Source organism: Anoplophora glabripennis, unplaced genomic scaffold (assembly GCF_000390285.2).
Source record: "Anoplophora glabripennis isolate ALB-LARVAE unplaced genomic scaffold, Agla_2.0 scaffold3, whole genome shotgun sequence".
Lineage (NCBI taxonomy): Eukaryota > Metazoa > Arthropoda > Insecta > Coleoptera > Cerambycidae > Anoplophora > Anoplophora glabripennis.
The window spans coordinates 956,509-978,416 of record NW_019416486.1 but is presented as its reverse complement, the minus strand read 5'-3'; the positions used below and the strand labels follow the sequence as shown (position 1 = coordinate 978,416).

General features: G+C 31.1%; 2 protein-coding genes across 2 annotated transcripts in view; one reads left to right on the top strand and one right to left on the bottom strand.

The window, feature by feature from the left end:
- LOC108917918 (carbonic anhydrase-related protein 10) overlaps positions 1-21,908 on the top strand; it is a 461,749-nt gene that overhangs the window by 13,767 nt on the left and 426,074 nt on the right. The window lies entirely within an intron of this gene.
- On the bottom strand, positions 3,151-4,427 carry LOC111691604. Its single transcript, XM_023454683.1, has 3 exons — positions 4,151-4,427; positions 3,870-4,091; positions 3,151-3,813 (listed from the first exon to the last, which is right to left on the bottom strand). The coding sequence occupies exons 1-3, from the start codon at positions 4,418-4,420 to the stop codon at positions 3,409-3,411; spliced, it is 897 nt and encodes a 298-aa protein (XP_023310451.1). The 5' UTR covers positions 4,421-4,427; the 3' UTR covers positions 3,151-3,408.

The following is a 21,908-nucleotide window of genomic DNA, read 5'->3' as shown; positions in this document are numbered from 1 at the left end:
TCCAACTATGAAATGCAACAACTTTATTAAGTTTTAATGAATATATTAGATTATAACTTTTTTGCTGATATATAGATAAAAGGTGTTTCCTGATTACTAATAAATTACAATTAAATAGAACAGAAAGTGCCACGATGACAAAATTTAATACTGCAATTATTTTAAGAGTGTATCTACATGAATTCCTCTTTTAGCTTTGTGTATACAATGTAAATAATTTAATTAAAAGCTCCATTTGTAATCTTGAATTTATATGCACATGTAAAGGACCTCTGGATCAGAAAACGAAGATAATGCTTTGCAGTGCTCTTGCATTAAACCATCTACACAACGACGATGTAATTTACAACTATGGCCTTTTTATCCCGCTTTCGTTCTTGCAAAACGACAGTGTTGTATAAATTAAAACATGCATATAACCTGTCTACTTCATTTGTCGGTTTATGTTAAAAGTTTTCAACGAAATGAATAAACTTTTGTCAGTATATTAATAAGAAATTGCTATATAAAAATAGTTTAAACGTCAATTTTAACACTGATTGAGGATAAAGCGAATGAGGTATTTTTAAATCGTCAATTGTTATTTTCTTCTGCTTATCGGTTTTAACTTAAGTAGAAGATTAGTATTCTCGAATCTATGAATATTAAATTATGTTTAATGAAGTAGGTTGAAGTTTATTTTTAGAATATTGATCTGTCCTTTGTTTCGGACAGATTTATTTTCAGTTCGCAAATGCTTGTCTATTTAACATTTGACGAAGGTAACATAGAAGAACAAAACACTATTCTGTGACGCTGACGATGTAGAGGATTTAAGCTTAGGACATATTATTTGTCACGTCGCGTGGCTAACGCGACACGTCAGATAGTTGATTACATTAATCTGGCGTGTTATTGATGTTTAACTATATTTGAACAGACGTTGAAGTTATTCAGTATAGATTTTGCCCAATTTGTGACCGTTAATATAATTATAAAAATGGAGAATCTTTTTGGAATTATCTGCTAGATGAGGAAGAAGAAATATTAGTTGTTAAATATCAGTGTTTGCACAATGATTCTAAAAGATACTTGGTCATACAATAACTGAGCGTAGGAAAGGTTGAGTAATTTCTTTCAGGAATTACTGTCATATACAGGGTGTGTTATTTAACACTCGCGCTGCCGATATTTCCGAAATAAAGATATTTATTTTAATTCCGAAAAGTGGGGTTGTTAGGTCCCTCGAATAGGTGCAAATTGCAGTTAGAATTGTTAGTTTAAATCTTTTTGTATAGATGGCGTGGCGATACTACACAATTTTTTGATAAAGTTTTTCCCGATATTTACTTGTTTTCGAGGCAGGTTGACTTCAATATGCAATGTATGATGTTCCAGGAAAATCTATTATTTTATTTAAATCACACCGAATCAAAATATTCTTATAAAATATTGTTATAATGACTTTATTCACACCACATACTAACTAACAAACTATAAATTATAAATAAAAACAAATGATTTATGGTTCCAAATGTTATTAACTGTACAAGCAATTTCGCCAACATTTGCTTGTATAATTTTTAATTTGTTTTTAAAAGTTTATATTTGAATTGTACACCAATGTCGTCAACTTTGTGACATACCATATTAGGAATATGTTATTATAGAAAACTTCTATTTAAGTAACTCCTCTCTGTATCTCGATTAGTAAATGAAACGAGACGGCTAGTGATTTGAGTTGAATTTTCTATTAGCAGATGGCACAAATTCGTTTCACTTTTAAAATTATTTTTATATTAACAGCTAAATAATAAGTTATTTTTGCAATATTGTTTCAATTTACGGTAATATATTAAATGGTGGCAAACACCCTATTGCCTGACAGCAAGAGATTTTGAGAATTTATTAATGCTAGAGGTTATTCCGTGTATTATGAACACATATCACACAAATGAAACTCAAATCGAATGTTGTAGACAAGCTAGTAACTAATGTTTTCCGCGTACTTTTTAACAGAGTATGATACCCCTGTATTTTGACTCGCTGAAGACGATGGAGCCGACAGTAAATCTCTATTTGTTGTTAAAATAGTTAAGATTTTAAAATTAAAGTACACAGACGTGTTAATAGTAACAGATTTTTTAAATATGCGAATGGTAAAGCATATAGCATATAAGCAATTAATAGGAATACATACATTTGGAAAAATGCCAAAACAAGTTGCTACGTTTCTCAAATTGAAGAATACTCATGAATTGTTTCCGCAGAACTTCAGTTACACTATTAATAAATTCAGAAGATGATATCACAACTTTAAAGATGAGTGATGAATGGAAATACTCAACGGTAGCTGAAGGTTACATTGACGAGTCCAGAACTCGTAAATCAGTTATTAGCAAAAAAAATGTTTCCTACTGCAAGCACATCAAGTGCTGGAAGCGATTTTTTAAATAATTCAACCACTTTTGAGGATTCAGTATTTCATAAACAATCAACCTATATAGACGAAGTAAACAAAACAGGACAAGGGATATCCCTTACAGGCCGTTTTATTTTCACTATAAATGTTTACATTAAATAAAATTACTTTCATTAAGGAACAAATTTTAGCGTTTAATTCCCTCGACAGTAAAAATTATTCTAATGTCTGGGTAGTAAATGTGACAAGCTGACAACTGTCACTAAATATAGGCTTTAATGTCGGTCGGCGAAATAGCTATTTATGATATACGTGTTAAAAGTAAGATTTTATTTTCTGAGTGAAGATGATTAAAAAACGAGCGTAGCGAGTTATTAACTTCACGAACAAAATAAAATCACTTTTAACACGTATATCATACACTATTTTTTCTACAAAACTGTTAAAAGTGGGCTTTTTAATTGTCATTTTTGATGTTAAAAATGTCATTTTTTGACACGCGTGTTCAAAGGAAGTTACTATCAAAATTGATAATTAAAAAGCCCACTTTTAACAGTTTTGTAGAAAAAAACTTTTATTTCTGACCGCGATATTATAAACTTATATCGTCATAGTTACGCTATCAATAAAGAGAGTCATAACTCCCTTGGGACATTATAGATTCTATAATTCAATCTACCTTTCACAAGTAAAAATAAAATAAAAAATGCTAATATACATATATGTGTATATATTTATGAAATGAAAACTGAACCATATTTTATTTATTTGCGTCATTACAAATAATAAATGTACAATTTTAAAATGTTCCCTGAAAATTACTACCGCCACTGGAAACAATTTCTTCTTTTGTATGGCTGGAGCTTCTGTTCACTACAGTCGAGGTACCTGCCTCTTCTAATGGCTAAGTAGACAACATACGCGCCGTTTTATTTCTCAATTCGATGCTATCCTCCAGATACCCCTCCGCCACCGTGGAACTTTTCCAACCTCCATGTCTTTTTAAGTTAGTCATACTTAGTTGCTTCTGCATTAGCTAGAGCAGTGGCAGAAGTGCGACGAAGGCAATGTCCCGTATAGGAAGATGGGTTTGGCAATCCTAAATACATTGCGATTTTGCTGGGAATTTTCCCAAACATGTTTTTTCCAATTAGCTGAGATGTACATTTATTTTGTCGGAAGCGCAAAAAAAATCGTTCAATACCTTTAGGACGCAATGACATATAAAGTCTTAATAAAGGCAAAGCAGAGAACTCTTTTTCATCCACAATTGTAAATTTCTTCGATACACCAGTTTTACTTTCCGGTACGTTCACTACCATAACGGAATCCCGGTCCTCTATATCCGATATTTTCATATTCAAAAGTTCCTGACTTCTGCATCCTCCAAAATAACCCATAATCAAAACAACCTAAAACAAAAACAGGAAATAAATACACACAAAAAGGAAAATAAGAAAAAAAATACCTTATGCAATAAATGAATTTCATTAGGAGCGTTCTTTAGAAATCTGATAACATCATTAGGAGATAAAACAGCAGACTTTTTCGGCTTATAACTCTTACTCTTCCGTTTCAAAAAAGCCTCTAGTTCATTGAACTTGGCGATATCTCGTTTCTCATGTATATTCACCTTCGATTTTAGCATTGACCATTTAGTCCATAAAGAATTCGGACTATACGTTTCTGACTGCAACGAATAAACAAAATTACTACCAAATCTACCGAAAAACATAGAATATTCCTTACCAATTCTTGAAAATATGCCAGTAATACAGTTTCAGTGGCATCTTTTGGCATAACATTATTCCGTGTCAGCCACTCCAGATATATCTTGTATTCTTTTTGGTATACGGCTTCACTTTTCGATGGAATTAATGATTCTCTTGCTTTTTCAGCTTTTTTCAAAATCTGCTCCATTATATTTGGGGTAGAAAACACGTTTTTAACGCAAACACAGCTTGATAACAAAGTTCTGTTTATAAACAAGTAACAATTCTGTTTATAAACACGTAACATAGCAACAACCTAGCAACAACCTAGCAACAACAAAACTCTTATAATCAATGGTACCTGATTCAAATATACTGGGAAGGTAATAAATTGGTACATTTTTTCCGTTTTAAAATTAAACAATATTTTATTGAAATCGGTCAGAAATAAAATTATCTATGTACCACGGGAATTAATGAGCCTTAATAACCTCAGGCAATTGCTCTCCCTCGGGCCGGACGCCCTCGGGACGCAAACTTTGCCATCGGTAATTAAGGCCCTTATAATTCCCTAGATACATAAATAACTATTCTTACATTAAAAATCTGCACCTCTAAAACAAACAGTACCTTCCCCTAGATAGATCTTAGCTGCTTGAAGAACTTATTCCCAACTTTCGCAGCAATGAAATATCAAATATTCAGGTGTTAAGAAGATACTGCGCTAATAAAAGTATCTGATTTTGTAACGGGGAACAATTCCACCAAACTACAAGAGCTGTTTATGGAAGGTAGAAAATTAACAACACTTGGCTTTCCTAATTTCATAAAGTAATGTCTTTACTGTACAATCCGCAGGGGCGTGAGTGTTCGCAGCAGCGGTGTCGGCACGTACTCGGGCGACTCTTAAAATTCAGCCGGCCCCCTCCTGCAGAGCTAAGGGGATCGCTGTAATTGTTTTGAATACAAAATTTTTCGTGTCGCGTAATTTCTGAAGTACTGTTTGGGAATTAGGCGGATGAATTAACACGGCTTCGCTGTATAAATATTGGCGTCATGTTCTTATTCATTTGCGTGTTTCGCGATCCTGAAGAGAAGGTTCGGACGAATTTTCTTTAAATAGACGTTTAGTTTTGAACTTTACATTGTCAACATTAAAAGCAAAATAAAACACTTTCTATTAACAAACGCATTTTATACTGCGCAAGAATTTTTAAATAGTGATCGCATCCTATGATTAACCTGGACGTTGGCTTCGCAGATTGCAGTTGCATTGTTTCAGTTTTTTCTGATAAATTAAAGATTACTCATCTTAATCTTACTTCTAATTATATTGTAATTTATTACCATTTTTTTTGTTCTTTACATTTTGTACTAATTATGTGTCAACACTACTGTGCTGTGTTGTGTTTTACTATTCATTTTTTTTATAATGATTTTTATATCATTACTGTAATTCTTTTTGACGTGTGAACACTTTTTGTGTAAGTAACACTAATAAATATTTATTTATCAGTGGCGGCTCGTGACATTGAGAATAGGTGAAGCATATTCATTGATTGATTAACTAAAAAGAAAAAAAAAGCGCCGCTAGCGAAAATTTTCAAATTTTCAAGGCCAAACGGCTTTAAATGAATCTGGAAATTTTTAGTTGCATTTGCAATATTACCGAAAAACTGACGTTAGTGAGATTTAGATTTTATAAAAAATTGAAATATTAGTTCGGCTTGTGGACTTCTGCGAACATTAACGCACACCGTACATGTATGTTCCAAAGAAGTTTTGTGGTTACAACCTCGCGTGACGTTCCCAAAATTGTTTAATACCTTCTTATTCCACACGCCCGAATTTATAGGCTATTGAATATAGGATTTTAAAAGGAACTAGGTATGACGTTCAAGATATTTTATTACATGAATCGTTCAAATGGTCATTTTAGATGGAAAAACCGCAGAGTGCTATTAAATTAGAGGGTGGAAATTGGGATAGGGGTGAAAATGCATCCCTTTCAGTTTTTTAATTGTATCTCGAAAACGAAGCAAAATTTCGCTATAGTTCACAGGAAAAATTGTTTAGAGAATTGAATTTACCATTGAAATAGCTTATTTAAAAAATTTAAAAGGAAAATTTTATGCAAAGAAGTCCTTAATAAACAATTTTAAAAAAGCAAAAAATTCGATTTTCTGATTTTTTAATTTCTTGCCTCTAGTTTTTTTTTTGAGTAAAGATAGGTATAGACATTGCTTCATAGAAAAAAAAAAGTAGATAAAATTTCCTTTAAAACAAGAGGTTGTAAAGTATATTTGGATGAAAATTGACTGTTATATGGCCGCTCAAACTTAGCCAATTTTTCGATTTTCATCGCGTTTACCCTTATACGTTTTAATTCTCATTTTTTGCAATAAAGGAAGGAAATAAGACGTTAAAGGGTTTTCATCACATGACTTGTTCGAAGGGTTATTAAAAATGAAAAACCGCGGGGTGCTTTTAAATTAGAGGGTTGAAATTGAAGATAGGGGTGAAAATGCACTTTAACACTTTTTTGAATATAGCACGAAAACGAAGCAAAATTTCGGTATAGTTCATAGGAAAAATTTTATAAAGAATTGAAGAAACATTTTATGCAAAAAATCGTTAATAAACAATTTTAAAGAAAGCAAAAAATAAGATTTTTTGATTTGATTATTAGTTTTTTTACAGAAAATAAAATATGCATACTAGTTCAGGGTTGATAAAAATGCATGAAACGAAGAAATAAATTTTTAATGAATATTTTTTAAATTTTATGAAAACAATAGTTACCTATGCTAGAATAAAAAAAAAGTGAAAACTAGTTTTAATAAACAACAAATATTTTCTTTGGAATTCCATTTTATATAGTGTTCAAAGTGCCCAACATTTACCACCTGACAGTAATGAATTCCCTGAACAAAATTTTGTAGTAAATCTAAAAAGGTGTTGGGAGGAATAGTAGAAATTTCCTGCAATTCTTCGATATTTTGGTGCCTATTTTTATAGACTACATTTTTTATGTGGCCGCACAGAAAAAATCGAGCGGGGTCATATCGGGAGATCTAGCTGGCCATTTAATTATCCCTCTGCGTCCACTCCATTTATCATCATTTTGAAACCATATTTATTTTATTCTGCTGATAAATTGGGTTTGCTATTGTTCAGGTAAAATCATTAAACTCTGGAATAATATGTTCTTGCAAAAGTAATAAATATCGTTCAGAGGTCAAATTTCTGTTTATAAAATAGGGTCCTGTGACGTGTCTACCAATAATACCACACCAAACATTTACTTTCTATGGTCGTTGGGTGTGAACTTTCTCCATCCAATGTGGATTTTGGATTAACCAATACTTACGGTGTTGGTTTACGTGCTCTTTTATTCGTAAGAAAATAATATGTGGATGATATTTTTGATTGATATTTTTGTTTAATTTTTCCGTAATAACTTTGCAGAACTCGATTCTACGATCATAATCGTCTTCACTCGATTCGTGTAACAAATGAATTTTATATGGATGTAATTTTTCCCGTTTGCAAATTTTTTAAATGGAATATCGACTTATGTTAGGATTTAAAGCCCTCTGTTGTGTCGAATTTATTGGATTTTCCACCACATCTAATTTTCTTCATTGGTAACATTTCTTCATTTGTAACACTTATTGGTCTTTCACTTTTTTGTCGATCTGTAACACCTCCAGTTTCATGAAAACGCTGTTGAAAAATGAAAAATGTTCTTGGAACGGTTGATTTAGAAATACGTTCCCGACCAGGATGCAATTCATGAAAAATATTTACTACTTCGTCACAACTTCGTCTCATTAAAACTTCAATACGCTCGGTTTCACTTAAACGTGCCATTTTTTCGAGAAAATTATTCACACTTCCTAAATGTATTTTTGACACGGGTTGTCAAGATAATTACTATTAGACAAAAGAACGACGCGGCGTTGTTATGGAGCTAGAATCTTTCATACTTGATGGACTATAATCTTATTGGACTAAAATATTTTTGTATACCTAATTTATTATTATTATTTAAAATGATTTTCAAAGTTCGATATTTCGAAATTTAAGTTTGGGTACATGATGTGCTACATCAATTTTGCTTAGAATTTCGAGAAGAATTAAAATATATGTAGAATAATATACAGGTTGTTTCATTAAAGAAAAAGCAACTTTGTTTCGTCATGACTCTTTGACTGATCTTTAATTTTACTGTAATAGATATTAAAAAGACCTAAAACGTTTGCGTCTTATGATTTTTCGATAGCTATCTTACTTTAGGAGATAATCGACCGTTTCCATACCTACCAACGACCCTGTATCTGAATTGTGAATATTATTGTAATTATTAATAATTAATAATAATTAATATAATTTCGAGTAGGAAATATATTTTATTTTATTGAGTTTTTATATTGAGTTCAATTTAATTTAAAGCGCATTCTTAGCATTCTTTTCTCATTTATATAAAAGAAAACATTTGTAAAGTGAAATATTATCACTTTTTTCAGCTGTTTTAAAATATCTCTATTTATAAACCTACTCGTATACAACATATACTGGGTAGCCCATCGAAAACGTACCGCAAGGCATTACAGGGTAGTAATGAACTTTTCGNATCGACTTATGTTAGGATTTAAAGCCCTCTGTTGTGTCGAATTTATTGGATTTTTCACCACATCTAATTTTCTTCATTGGTAACATTTCTTCATTTGTAACACTTATTGGTCTTTCACTTTTTTGTCGATCTGTAACACCTCCAGTTTCATGAAAACGCTGTTGAAAAATGAAAAATGTTCTTGGAACGGTTGATTTAGAAATACGTTCCCGACCAGGATGCAATTCATGAAAAATATTTACTACTTCGTCACAACTTCGTCTCATTAAAACTTCAATACGCTCGGTTTCACTTAAACGTGCCAATTTTTCGAGAAAATTATTCACACTTCCTAAATGTATTTTTGACACGGGTTGTCAAGATAATTACTATTAGACAAAAGAACGACGCGGCGTTGTTATGGAGCTAGAAACTTTCATACTTGATGGACTATAAACTTAATGGACTAAAATATATTTGTATAATTTATAAGAAAATTACTTTCAAAGTTCGATATCTCGAAGTCTAAGTTTGGGTACATGATGTGCTACATCAATTTTGCTTAGAATTTCGAGAAGAATTGAAATATAGAATAATATACAGGTTGTTTCATTAAAGAAAAAGCAACTTTGTTACGTCATGACTCTTTGACTGATCTTTAATTTTACTGCAATAGATATAAAAAAAACCCTAAAACGTTTGCGTCTTATGATTTTTCGATAGCTATCTTACTTTAGGAGATAATTGACCGTTTCCAAACCAACGACCATGTATCTGAATTGTGAATATTATTGTAATTATTAATAATTAATATTAATATATCATTTCGAGTAGGAAATACATTTTCTTTTATTTATATATTGAGTTCGATTTAATTTAAAACGCATACTTAGCGTTCTTTTCTCATTCATCTAAAAGAAGATATTTGTAAAGTGTAATATTATCACTTTATTTCAGCTGTTTCAAAATATTTTTATGTACAAGCCTACTCGTATACAACATATATTTAATATTATATGATAAGCCTTTAAGGACGGTTATACCCAAATTTTGAGCACCAAAATATATTATTTAAATTCTTTGATTGTCCGTGTTTGTTATCATCAGAAATTAAATTAAATTTCATAAATTCAGCAAATCAAACAAGAACATAAGTGTTCTATAAGGAATAATTAATAAAACTAGAAAATATCAGCTATTGTGTCTATACAATTTTTAAGAATGCACGAATAATCTCGCATGCCTCCATGTTTATTTGGAACATTGCATACAATCAATTAACTGTCAACCCAGTGAAGTGTAGGAGGAAGCACATATTAATTTTTCGGTATATCCAGAGGAAAAATACAAAATACATTTATTTAAATCCACCCTAAACTCGTTTACAGTAGCGGACAGAATATGTACGATATTGTCGGGGATTGTTCGATATCAAGCTGACTTGAAATCCATCAATTTTTCATTGTATTCATAAAACATTAGATAATTTTACTATAAATCTTCGTTTTCCGCATATTCCGTAACTATGAATATTCTATGTACGTTCTATTATTCAATTCTATAAGATCTGGAGATATCTGTCCATAAATCAGACGGGAGACGAGTAAGGAAAATATTTTACTATATAGAGAAAATATCGAGAGGTGCTCACGACTGAAATGTGCTCTACATGGATATGTTTGAACATTTAACTGCAGGATATACAGAGATTTTCAATATTTTCGTTTCTATACAGAATGGTATTAATATGTTTATCTACGATCGTGTTAAAAGTGAATCTTTTTACGTAGTTTCCTGTGTAAAAAATATACTTTTATAAGAGCCTGCTGTGGAAATGTTTATAGCTCGACTTTATTTATAAGACACATTCATTAATCTTCTTGGCTCTTTTTTTGTTTTATTAGAATCTCTATTTAATATTTTCACTTCATATTTTAAGTCAAATTTTTGTCAGCAATAGTAGTCAGTTAACATTGACAGTTTACTAATGATTGCTGGAAATGTTTAATAATAATAAATCGGACAAGTTATGCAAAAAATGGTATAATTTCTAATAAATTGGAGTAAGAAAAAGCTTAATTTTCAAAGCCTATTAAATTTTAATAAAAATATATGATTTTTTCTAAGATATAAAAAATAATTGAGGAAAATTAAGCATGTTTTAGTAACAACACCAAGAATCTCGAAAACGAAACGTTTCCTTGCACATGTTCAAGGAACTTCTGTTATTAACTTATGACATGTAATTTGAATTAAATTTGTCTGATTTAAGTATTTTAGTTTTAAAAGTCGTAACTTGGTTTAAATTTTTTTTATTTCAACAATGGTTCTACTTGTTAAATATATCTAGTAATTGAATCGTATTTCCCATAGAATTTTTTCCTCTGGCAGTCGCTAAAAGATGTCGGGGCCGACCCCTCTTCAAATAAAATGTCAGTAATAAGAAAGAACCGTTCTATTAAAGAAACAGTGACAGATGTTTGGGCCGGGAGTCGGGGTACGGGGATTTGGGCACTTAAAAGTGGACAAATCGCAGAACATATGGATTCTGCGTAATATCCTTCGTCTCTTTCACTTAAAATGTATTTATTTAATTAAAAATACTGCAGCAAAGTAACGTTTGCTAAATTAAATTAAGCTGGTTTTGATTACTACTTATGTTTCCTATTAGCAAAAAGAGTTATAATTTTATCTAAAGTTGTTGTTTTCTAGATTATGCTATGCAGTGGATGTTAATGAATATCATAACATTTTACTGAACTTTAACAATCGGTCAAAATTAATTAACTTTTTAAAATATACGTGTAGTTAACTGAAGCATCAATCTTAATATGAAAATTGCTGTTGTTCTGTGGATTCATATATTAGTCATTCGAATGTTTTCGTATATATGCGGGAGGTTTTTGACGTGGGTTATTAATTAATTGATTATTCGTTTCCAACAGCAACGTAAAGTTTTCATTTTTAAAAGCAGGGAAATCAAAAGTCGTCTACTAAAAACGTTTTTAACACCGACAGTTCGGGGTAAATATGGATTCACAATGAAGTGAAATTAAAGTATTTTGTCCAACAGTTACAGTTTCGTAGGTATTTTATAGGTTAATTTTTAGCGACTAAAATTAAATTCCAACGATTATTGACCAAAATTTCGTAGACACTAGTGAAATAAATAATTTATAATTTAAATAAAGCAAACAACATTAAGTAACTATTTATTAGTAGGTATTTATATTAAAATGAAAAGTTGTGTTGAGAAATTGAACTCCACTATCAAAATTAAAAAAAGGGGACTATTTCCATTAATATTTGCCACTGTCAACCGTCATTTATTTTCGAGTATTGACGTCATCTACATTTTTTTAAAATAGCAACCCCCTATTTTTTTTTCTTGATACTGAAAGATCGTTTAATTGTCGATCCGACAGTATTAAAATGTTGCCATCTTACCTAGGAAAGTTTTCGAGTAAATGACGATTGAATGTTAGAAAAAGTGAATTTTCTTCATTCAAAAAATAACAATTCCTATGTCAAGCAAATACAATCCATTATGTTTTCTACCTAAATTAAGTGTTCGAATTGCCACCTACCGACTTCTCGACAATACGCAAGTCTGTGTAGAAATTCTTCTTACACATTATGAATTATTTCTACGGTAACTCTGTGTATTTCACCTATAATACAATTTTGGAGTTCTTCTAAATTATGTGGTCTTTTAACGTACACTTTGAACTTTAAGTAGCCCAATAAGAAATAGTCCGGGGATGTAAGATCGGGGGATCTCGCGGGTCATTCTATCGGTCCTTTTCTGCCGATCCACCTCCTAGGAAAACAATTGTCCAGAAAACATGGCGCGCATAGTGCGGAGGTGCACCGTCTTGCTGAAACCATATGGTGTCATCAGGAATATCAGGGTCATTATCGTTAGGAAAAATTACTGCAAGCGCTGGAACAAGGTCATTTTGTAAAAACACTAAATATATTTCTCCTGTAAGGGTTCCTTCAAAGAAGAAAGGTCCTACTATTCTTTTATTCTCTTATAATGCAACTTTTGTTAATAAATAACAAATCAAAAAATTGCTTCATTTTCATGCTTAATCACCACTTAAAAATAAAAAAATAAAAACTAAAAAAAATTACATTAATTATCTCTCTTATTATGCAACTTTTGTTAAGACATTTTAAGGTTAATGATCTTATTTTAAGTATTTAATCACTCCTTGAAAATAAAATCATAAGACTGCCGTAAACATCCATTATGTATTAGATACTTAGAAACAAACTTTTTTTTCGTTGAAATGCTTTTAACTTTATTAAAAGGAGAAAACTATCAAATGTCACTTGTTGCTGAACAAATTGCAAAGTTTTACTATGAAAGCCAAAAAAAAAACATGACGCGAACCTATATCAGCTTATTATTATTATTTTAATGAAATACAGAGTAAAACAAACATAGACAGTTTATTTTTTATTATATGTAAAATAGCATTACGAAAAAGTTACATTAATTTACAAACCATTGTCTTCGCTGCAATATAAAATAAATTCAAATTCATAAATTTGTGTTCTGTTGTATTCTTAACATTGCTACCGAAACGCCTAGTTTTGAAGGATGTAAACCGATTTATACAAATGTATGAAGACTTACTGCAGTCCAGGATCTATAATTTTACATAACCTGATATGTGAAACAATCCTTCGTCAGTAAAAAATGACAAGTTCAACAAATTATTATTCATGATTTCTATACAGGGTGTTTCAGTTCGAGTGAATCAAACTTTAACCGCAAATGGAACTCAAATAATTCAGAATTGCCTTATAAAGCAAGAATCTAAGTCTCACCGTTTTCACTGTACAGGGCCGTATTGGTTGGTTTTTAAAATCATATAATTGATGTTATCTTTGCTATGCTTATAACAAATTGATTCAAATTAGGCGTGGTGTTAACATTTACACATGTGCATAATTTACTGTAAAATTTACAAATTTTTGTAGGTCAGTGACGTAAGAATGAGTAGTAAATCGGGACTTTTTTACCCCAACTTCTAAACACAAATGTCAATTTAACATTATTATCACAATGATTCGTTTACAATAAACAGTAAGAAACCATTGCGACTCGAGATAATCCGATCGCGGATTGGTTGATTAAAATGTCGTGAAAAATTACACCAATCATGAGCAGGTAAAACAAAATGTTACGTTGTAACGTAGTCTTGATTTTATTGTTTCAATAATTTTTAATTTTACCAGAATTTAATTGCCAAGGAAATAAAATTACTGCTTCAAACCAAAAAAATTACTAATCACATGGCTGCTTGGTGTAATAATTTTTTCCAAAGTATTTTTCCGTGTCCATTTTGAGCTATTTTATTAAACATTTTCACTTTCGAATCGTCTTAAATTTTCCCATATTCATTCTTTTTTTTTTACTTTACCGATGTTGCAACTAACGACCGCCCATTGTACCGTCTCAAGCGCGCGATAAATCAGCAAGAACCTCGGACAGAACGACATGTAAACATTACAAACAGTACCACCTAGTGATGTTGGTATAAATTGACCGAAGTTCCTCGTAACGATCATTATTCACCCGCGGTTATCGCCAGATCTACATCCACCCCACAATAGCGAGCTACAAACAGCAATTAAGCATGCACAAAGATATCCGTCTTCCGGTACATTTGCCTTCGAAGACTATCGCGTTCGAGCCCGGTATTAAAACTGATAATACACACATTAACCCCGGCGAGCACGAAACGCGAGCTGCCAGATTAGGGAACTGTTCGGATTTTTGTATCTGTAATTGTTATCTTTGAGATTCGCTGTTTTTGATTCTGTTTAATTGGGAGAGATGTTAAATGTCAGGGGTGACGTTGAAATGATAACAGTGTTTTGCGAGTTGATATTATTTAAATAGCTAGAAACATCTGTTTCGGCTTGAAATTATTGCTAATTCATTCTTTCCTAGCAATTTTTGGACGAATTTCGGAGTAAAATTTGTATTTATTTTACTTATTTATTAAATTTTAATTCACCCAACGGGAGGAATCCAATTATAAGATGAATATTACAACTACAATAAATATAATACAAATGAACAACAAGAAGCAGACAAACTTAAAATAAGTAAAAATACACTCATGGACAAAATTATCGAATATTTAAATTTTCGCATTTTTTAAAGTTATTAGTAAATGTTACCGAAAGAAACGCATTATAGGAGAAATAATAGCTTATTTTACACATTTTAAGTAGATAATATTAAGTCTTTATCAATAGAAAGTAGTAAAAAAATTATGCTAAGTAATATGAAAAATAAGGATAATTATTTTTAACTTAAATGTTACTTAAATAAGCAAATGCTCTCTTTTGATTTGAATAATAGATCATAATTAATAACGAGTATTCCCACCTCGAGCTCTAATTACTGCTTGCATCCTTCTCAACATGCTATTAATTAGAGTTTGAATAAAATCTTGAGGAATTGCGTTCCATTCATATTGTGCTGCAAGCCGAAGTTCTTCTAGAGTATTTGTAACAGGATTTCTTTGTCGCATGCGGCGTTTTAGTTGATCCTACAAGTGTTCAATAGGATTTAAGTCTGGGCTATACGGCGGCCAATCTAATTTTTGAATCTGCACTGTATCAAGGTAATTAGTCACTATGCCAGCTGCGTGTGGTCGAGCGTTATCGTGCATAAATACGAACCTGTCGTATCCAATGTGACCCATATATGGCAAAACGTGATCTTGGAGAATGTTTTCGATATACCAGTCACTGGTCATTCGTCCAATGACTTCCACGAGTTCGGTGCGTCCCTCCCAACTTATGCCTCCCCAAAGCATTATGCCGCCACCTCCAAAACTAACAGTCTGTATGACCTTGCACCTGTTATATCGTTTTCCAACTCTTCTATAGACGTGATTTCGTCCATCTGGCTTCCATAATTGTATTCTAGTCTCATCAGTGAACAGAACATTTTTCCAATTCTCGATATCCCACTGAATATGCGTTCTGCCAAATTCTAATCGCTGAGTTTTGTGATTTTGGAGAAGTCGTGGAACTTTGGTAGGCCGCCTTGGCTTTAAACCTACTTGTTTCAATCTTCGTCTAACAGATTTTAAACTAACATTAACTTGTCTAATATTTAATAACTCATTTTTGAGGTGTGTGGATGTCAATGTGCGATTTCGGGCAGAAGTAAGGATCAAAAACTGGTCATCAATTGCTGTCGTATACCTTTTGCGCCCTTGACCAGGCCTTCGCACAAAATCTGTCTCTTGATACCTTTTTAAAATATTCGATACTGTAGATTGACCTCTCCTGAGACGTCGTGCAATATCTTTTTGTCTATACCCTTCTTCATGTAGAGTTACAATTTGCGCCGCCTCAGCTTCACTGCAGTGCACTGGTGGCATATTTTATTTTTAAATAGAGGACACAACAAATTAAAATCAGTAACACTTACTAAGCTTCACTACAAATAACTTAATTCACTATGTTTCTTGAAATATGTGAGGAATTTTTAAGTGACAATACGCGTGATAGAAAATAACTCCATTAAAATGAATTAAATGTCAAGACATTTTAAAACAATTGAGTGTATTCACCTACTAGATGAATAGCAACACATACATAATTTTACACCGTTAATTTAAAATCGTATTCGAGTAATAGTGATAACAAAAAATATTCGATAATTTTGTCCAAGAGTGTATAAAAGTTTTACCAAAAATACTTTTAACTAGTTAATGGAACAGTGTCAGTCAATTAATAAATAGCAGAACAGGAAAGCCACATAAGAATTAGTATATACAGGGTGGCCAAATGAAAACGAAACAGAGCCATTTTCAGGAACTGCGTCAAGATTGTAGAAAAACGCTCAGACTCGTCGATTTTAGATTAAAGTGGGACATTATTTGCTGGTATTTTTGATTCCGCCACTTTTACCCCCAAGCAAGGGTAAGCATTACCCCAAAATATTTAAATGGCATTGGGGGTTGAGTAATATTTCTTTTGAAAGCTCTTACAATACCCTATACAACAGACTTTAAATTTTATAATTCCGCCCAATACTTATTTAAGAATTTTGATTTTAAAGTTGAAACTTATGTACAAACAATTAGTAACGGTAAAAATGTCAGCCATTCGAAATAATGGTATAAATTTAGTATTTCTTGAGTTACATTGGTTTTTGGCGATTTGTTATTATTTTAGTAAAAAAAACGCAATTGTAAAAAACAAAATGAATGCTATCGAATCATATACAGAGTTGCCATGTGTATAAATTTTCAAATCGTCAGCATACATACATTAAAAAATTGAAGTTCAAGTTATGCGCTCTATAATTGATAAAAACAATAAAAAACAATGGCCTTGATACTGACCCTTGAGGGACGCCTGGTGTCTGACTAAATACATATTTGTAAAGTTTATGAAACAATATACCATGAGTTACTTTGCCAAAAGCTTTAGTGAAATCTGAACATATGTATAACGTCCACCTGACATCTCACATCCAAAATCTCAGCAATAAATTGAATAGCACAGACAAGATTGGACACTGTCGATCACAGACAAGATTGGATTCATGTCGACCAGACATGAAGTCATGCTCTTCAGGAACAATTAAGCTTTTAGCATAAAAAGAAATGTGTTCGCGAATAATAATTTCAAATAATTTAGTAAAGTTACATAAAACAGCAATAGGTCTGTAGTTTTCAACATCCTGCTTGTTGCCCCTGTTAAAAACCGAACACACACAAGACTGTTTCCATACTGTTTAGATATATTTTTTCTGTTTAAACCATTTTATATATTATTCATCTTACAGTGATCTAATAAAATATACAGAAATTCTTAAACGAAACTCGTTTTGTTATCTTTTAGTCTCTTCGTAATCAAGCCCAATCCTGTATTTTTCTCCTTGATAATTTTTTATATCAATATCTAACTCGTTGTTTTTTCTTGTTTAGCTTTCTATCAAATTTATTTCATCCAATTATTCTTGCCTTCGTATTACGAGTTGCATAAATCTTCTTATTTCTGGTTCTCACTTTTGATAATATTTAACGTTTATTCTCTTCAACTGTTACCTAAATCTTCTGCGGATTAGTAAATATTCCTTTATGTTTTTATCACTGATCATCTGAGCTTTAAATTTTTAGGCTCTTCATTATTTTTTCTCACTTTATCTTTCTAGCGCTATTACTTTTTCATAATTTTTCTTTGCAAATTTAACTTGTACAGTGTAACTTATATCACATTTTACAAACTCATTCTTTACCAAAACAAATGAACGTTGTAAAATTTTCTATACATTTTCATTTAAAACAAAAAAATTTAAAAGAAATTCTTCCACTATACTGAATTGTAATAATACTGTAATAGCTTCCTTTTTCTATACTCCTTGAGTTTTCGTTTGATTGATTAGAGTCAAGTTTGTTTGGGTATCGTTTTTTCGCATATGAATAATATAGACTTCAAATTGTAGTAACGGTATTTAAAAGACCCAGTACATAAACTAATAAACTAAAGATATATACAAGATGCTAAAATAGTAAATATAAGTTCTTTAATTGTGTCTGTGTGAATCTAGATACTTAATATTTTAATATAATATTATTTTATATTAGTATTTAATGTAGATGATAAATTTCGCCATATTTGACCGGAACATAAGAACATTAATAAATTTCTTAGGAATGCCTTTTACATTTTTAATTAACAACTTTTAATTTATGGTTTTGATTTTTTAAATTAATGTCGTTAAGAAAACTTTTATTCAATGTAAATAACACTGAACACTGTATCAGAAGGCATAACAATTTTAGTATAAAGTTCTTTAAAGTTTTGTTTGGTGGTTAAAATTACAAAAGAAATAAAACATGCCATGAAAGTTTACTTTGTTAGATTTTTAGTAACACAAAGTCCATAGTCCTGTTTATTGTTGCTCTGTTGTTTTATTGTTGGGCTATTGTTATTGCTATATGAGTTCCTACTCAATCTAGTAGAGCAGTTTTGCAGTGGCGTAGAAGCGTCTTTTATTAAATTGCTAATAGCAACATATTCCTTTATTTTTCTTTGACGTATCACATTTGCCAGTATTGCCAGTATTTTTTTCAAAATTGTTTCAGTGCCAGCAGCTGATGAAGTTGATTATTATTATTATTTAATGCCAAAATAGTATTTTTTTTAAGTACCAACATTTTGAAAAAATATAATTTAACACCCTGAATATCAAAAAACAAGCAAAAGTGGATTCATGTTTAATAGTTTCTAACGTTTTTTTAAAGACCCCGTATATTAATCATATTCAGGCGGCAAAAAATAGAGGTAACCAGCTAATCTTCAATAATTTTAAAACGGATTTTTGAAAATTATAATAAAAAAACCTGAAATTTCTAGTTTTTAACAACTCTTTAACAATTTACTTAAATTTAGTGTCCACGAGCAGATAGTTTCTGATAACTTATGACCCCTAATTAATTGCTGTCAATTTTGTTTACGTAAAACACATTCAGAAGATGTTGATAAATTATTTTATAAACCATATTTTATATTTTGTAACTAAAATAGTATACCTATTAATTAATGAGATCTAATAGTTAAGATTACAAGTAAAAATGTCTGAGACGTAAAAGCTTAAACTGGATTTAACGGACTCCTTTTAGATTATAATCTATAAAATGGCGAAGGCGCCAACGTTAAATTGTCAAATCAATTTATAAAGCAGCGAGAAGCCGGCGGAGTTTCTAAATTGTTTTAATAGAAATTGATTGAAAGACTATTGATTACTAAACTTAGAAATGAAATAGCATTTTACAAATTTCAACTGAAATGCGCATAACAGAAGCTACAAAGGAAGCTCTATTCCAAAGTTCTCGAAAGAGAAAAATAAAGTTAGCGAGCACTCAACGAGGAAATTATTTAATGCAAATCAAAGCAGTTTTTTTCTCATTAACTGATATAAAATACGCCTTGTTTATTAATTTTTATTAATTTGGGTTATTCGCAGGCTTACTTTCATACTTATCTTTGAATTATTCATTTGGCTGCCGCCCTTTCACTTTATTCAAATGAATTGAAAACGAATGTTATATGCAAAATATTTTTATTGTATCAGGAGAAATTATGTATAAAGACAAATGTTTTCACGTGTAATATTTTATTTTAATACCGAGATAACATACCAATTCAAATCTCTGTTGGTTCGAATCTCGCTGCAGCAGATCTGTACCATGGATGTATGTACGTGTCCATCAGAGGATTGTAGAATAATTGAAGACATTGTGGGTATACTCAGAATGGACTTCCAAGACCTACTCTTAAAAAAACGAAGAATGTTCCAAAAATATTTGATTCAATGAAAAATAGTTTAATAATAATAAACAGAATTCCGTTTTCTCAGTGTATTCACAATAAATGGAATAATATTTTTTTTATTTACCATATTCTGTCGGAATTTTTAAAAATATTAAAAGGGAAAGGGGAAAGTTCCTGAAAGATTCAGAACCTTCAATACATTTACATTGGCAATCCTTTCATATAAGTATCCTTATGCTGTTTATTTGATAGTACCAACAACGGCCAATAGTAATAGATATTTTGATTTTATTTAGTTTGTAAATAGTACAACAAACAGGTTTTACTAACACATTCTTTTACGATTTGTATTTTGTATCGTTTGATATTCCCCCTCGACAAGCGCAACGTGCAGCGAAACATGGAAAATTAAGTTAAATCGAGCTGCAATCCTTGCACACTCCATTCTCGCTCACGTAAGCGTTTACTAATAGTTTTAAAAAATGGAGGCAAATCCAATTTTCATTAATCTTATCTGCCGGAATAAATTTGAATCACGTCAGATATTTAATGGAACTGGTAAGTTTTAATTTGCGTGTTGGTTCAGAGGTGAGGCTTTAAATTTTAAAATGTGAAGTAGACACTTTTTGTACAAGTCATTTGGTCCGCCGTAGTGAAAAATGAGTGTGAATTACATTTAACCACAAAAACGGTTAAAAATAATTGCTCTATATGCGTAAAATAGTAAAAAAGATTAATAGCATTTAAAATGAGAGAAATAGAATATCAACTGCAAATTGCGACTATTTGTTTAAGGAATTAAAAGTGTTTTATTTACAAAATATTTAAAAATTTAAATAAGACCTTTTTTATGAAGCAAAATTATACTCAGACAAATTGATCTAAATTGGATTACTTTCAAAAAAGCTTAAGGAAATTAGTCAAAATTCCCTCCAAGCTAAATTTTGAAGGTCAAAGTTTTTTGCAATTATCTCGCCTTCTATGCTTCCGATATCCATAAAGTTACTGATAAAGTAGAAAACATAATTATCTAAGATCGGTCTCTTGCATTTTTTTCCCGAAACCTCGTCCTTTTCGAGATATTCAATGTAAAAGTTTCAAAGACAAGGTTTTTCGCGAATATCTCACATCTAGTGCATTGGAAAGCGATTAAGAAGTTGACATGAATATTGTAGAGAATTTAGTTACTACAAATTTGGGCTCTTGTATTTTTTCACTAAACCTCGCCATTTTCGAGATATTCAAGGTCAAATCTCAAGAAAAACAGTTACTCGCGAATATCTCGTTTCCTATGCAACGGACGTTCATAAAGTTAATGTAAAATTTATAGAGAATTTAATTGTTTGCAAGATTGGTAAATTTACAGTTTCTAAAGAATATATTTTTGAAATTGCATTAGTTTCCACACCATCCACGAGGTCTTGAACTGATTTTAATTTCTTGACTGGTTCTTACATTAGGCGAGAAATCATCAATCTCGCATCTCGAGAAGAAAAAAGTTTTCGAAAAATTACAGGTATTCAATATTATACATAATATTTTTTTCTATTCCAGGACGGCCAATGTTTTGGACAAGAGATATTGGCGAAGAACCTTGTTTTTGAAACTTTGACCTTGAATATCTTGAAAAGGGTGAGGTTTTGGAAAAATTGCAAGACACTGATCTTGTAGATAATTAAATTCTCTACAACTTTCATGAATATACCTTATGGATGTACGATACATAGAACGCGAGATATTTGCAAAAAAAAACCTTCAATATGTTGTGATTTTTGCGGATTTGTGGTTGGGAGACCTCGATGAACGCCTGTGCAAAATTTTAGCTTGGAGGTTTCTTCATTTTTTCGTCTAATTT

Bases quoted from the DNA above. Each gene is read 5' to 3' on its own strand.
- LOC111691604 (XM_023454683.1), bottom strand. From the start codon at position 4,420: ATGTTACGTGTTTATAAACAGAATTGTTACTTGTTTATAAACAGAACT. The intron at 4,092-4,150 runs GTAAGGAATATT...TATTCGTTGCAG, and splicing joins TGGCATATTTTCAAGAATTG to TCAGAAACGTATAGTCCGAA. The intron at 3,814-3,869 runs GTATTTTTTTTC...TTTTTGTTTTAG, and splicing joins AAATTCATTTATTGCATAAG to GTTGTTTTGATTATGGGTTA.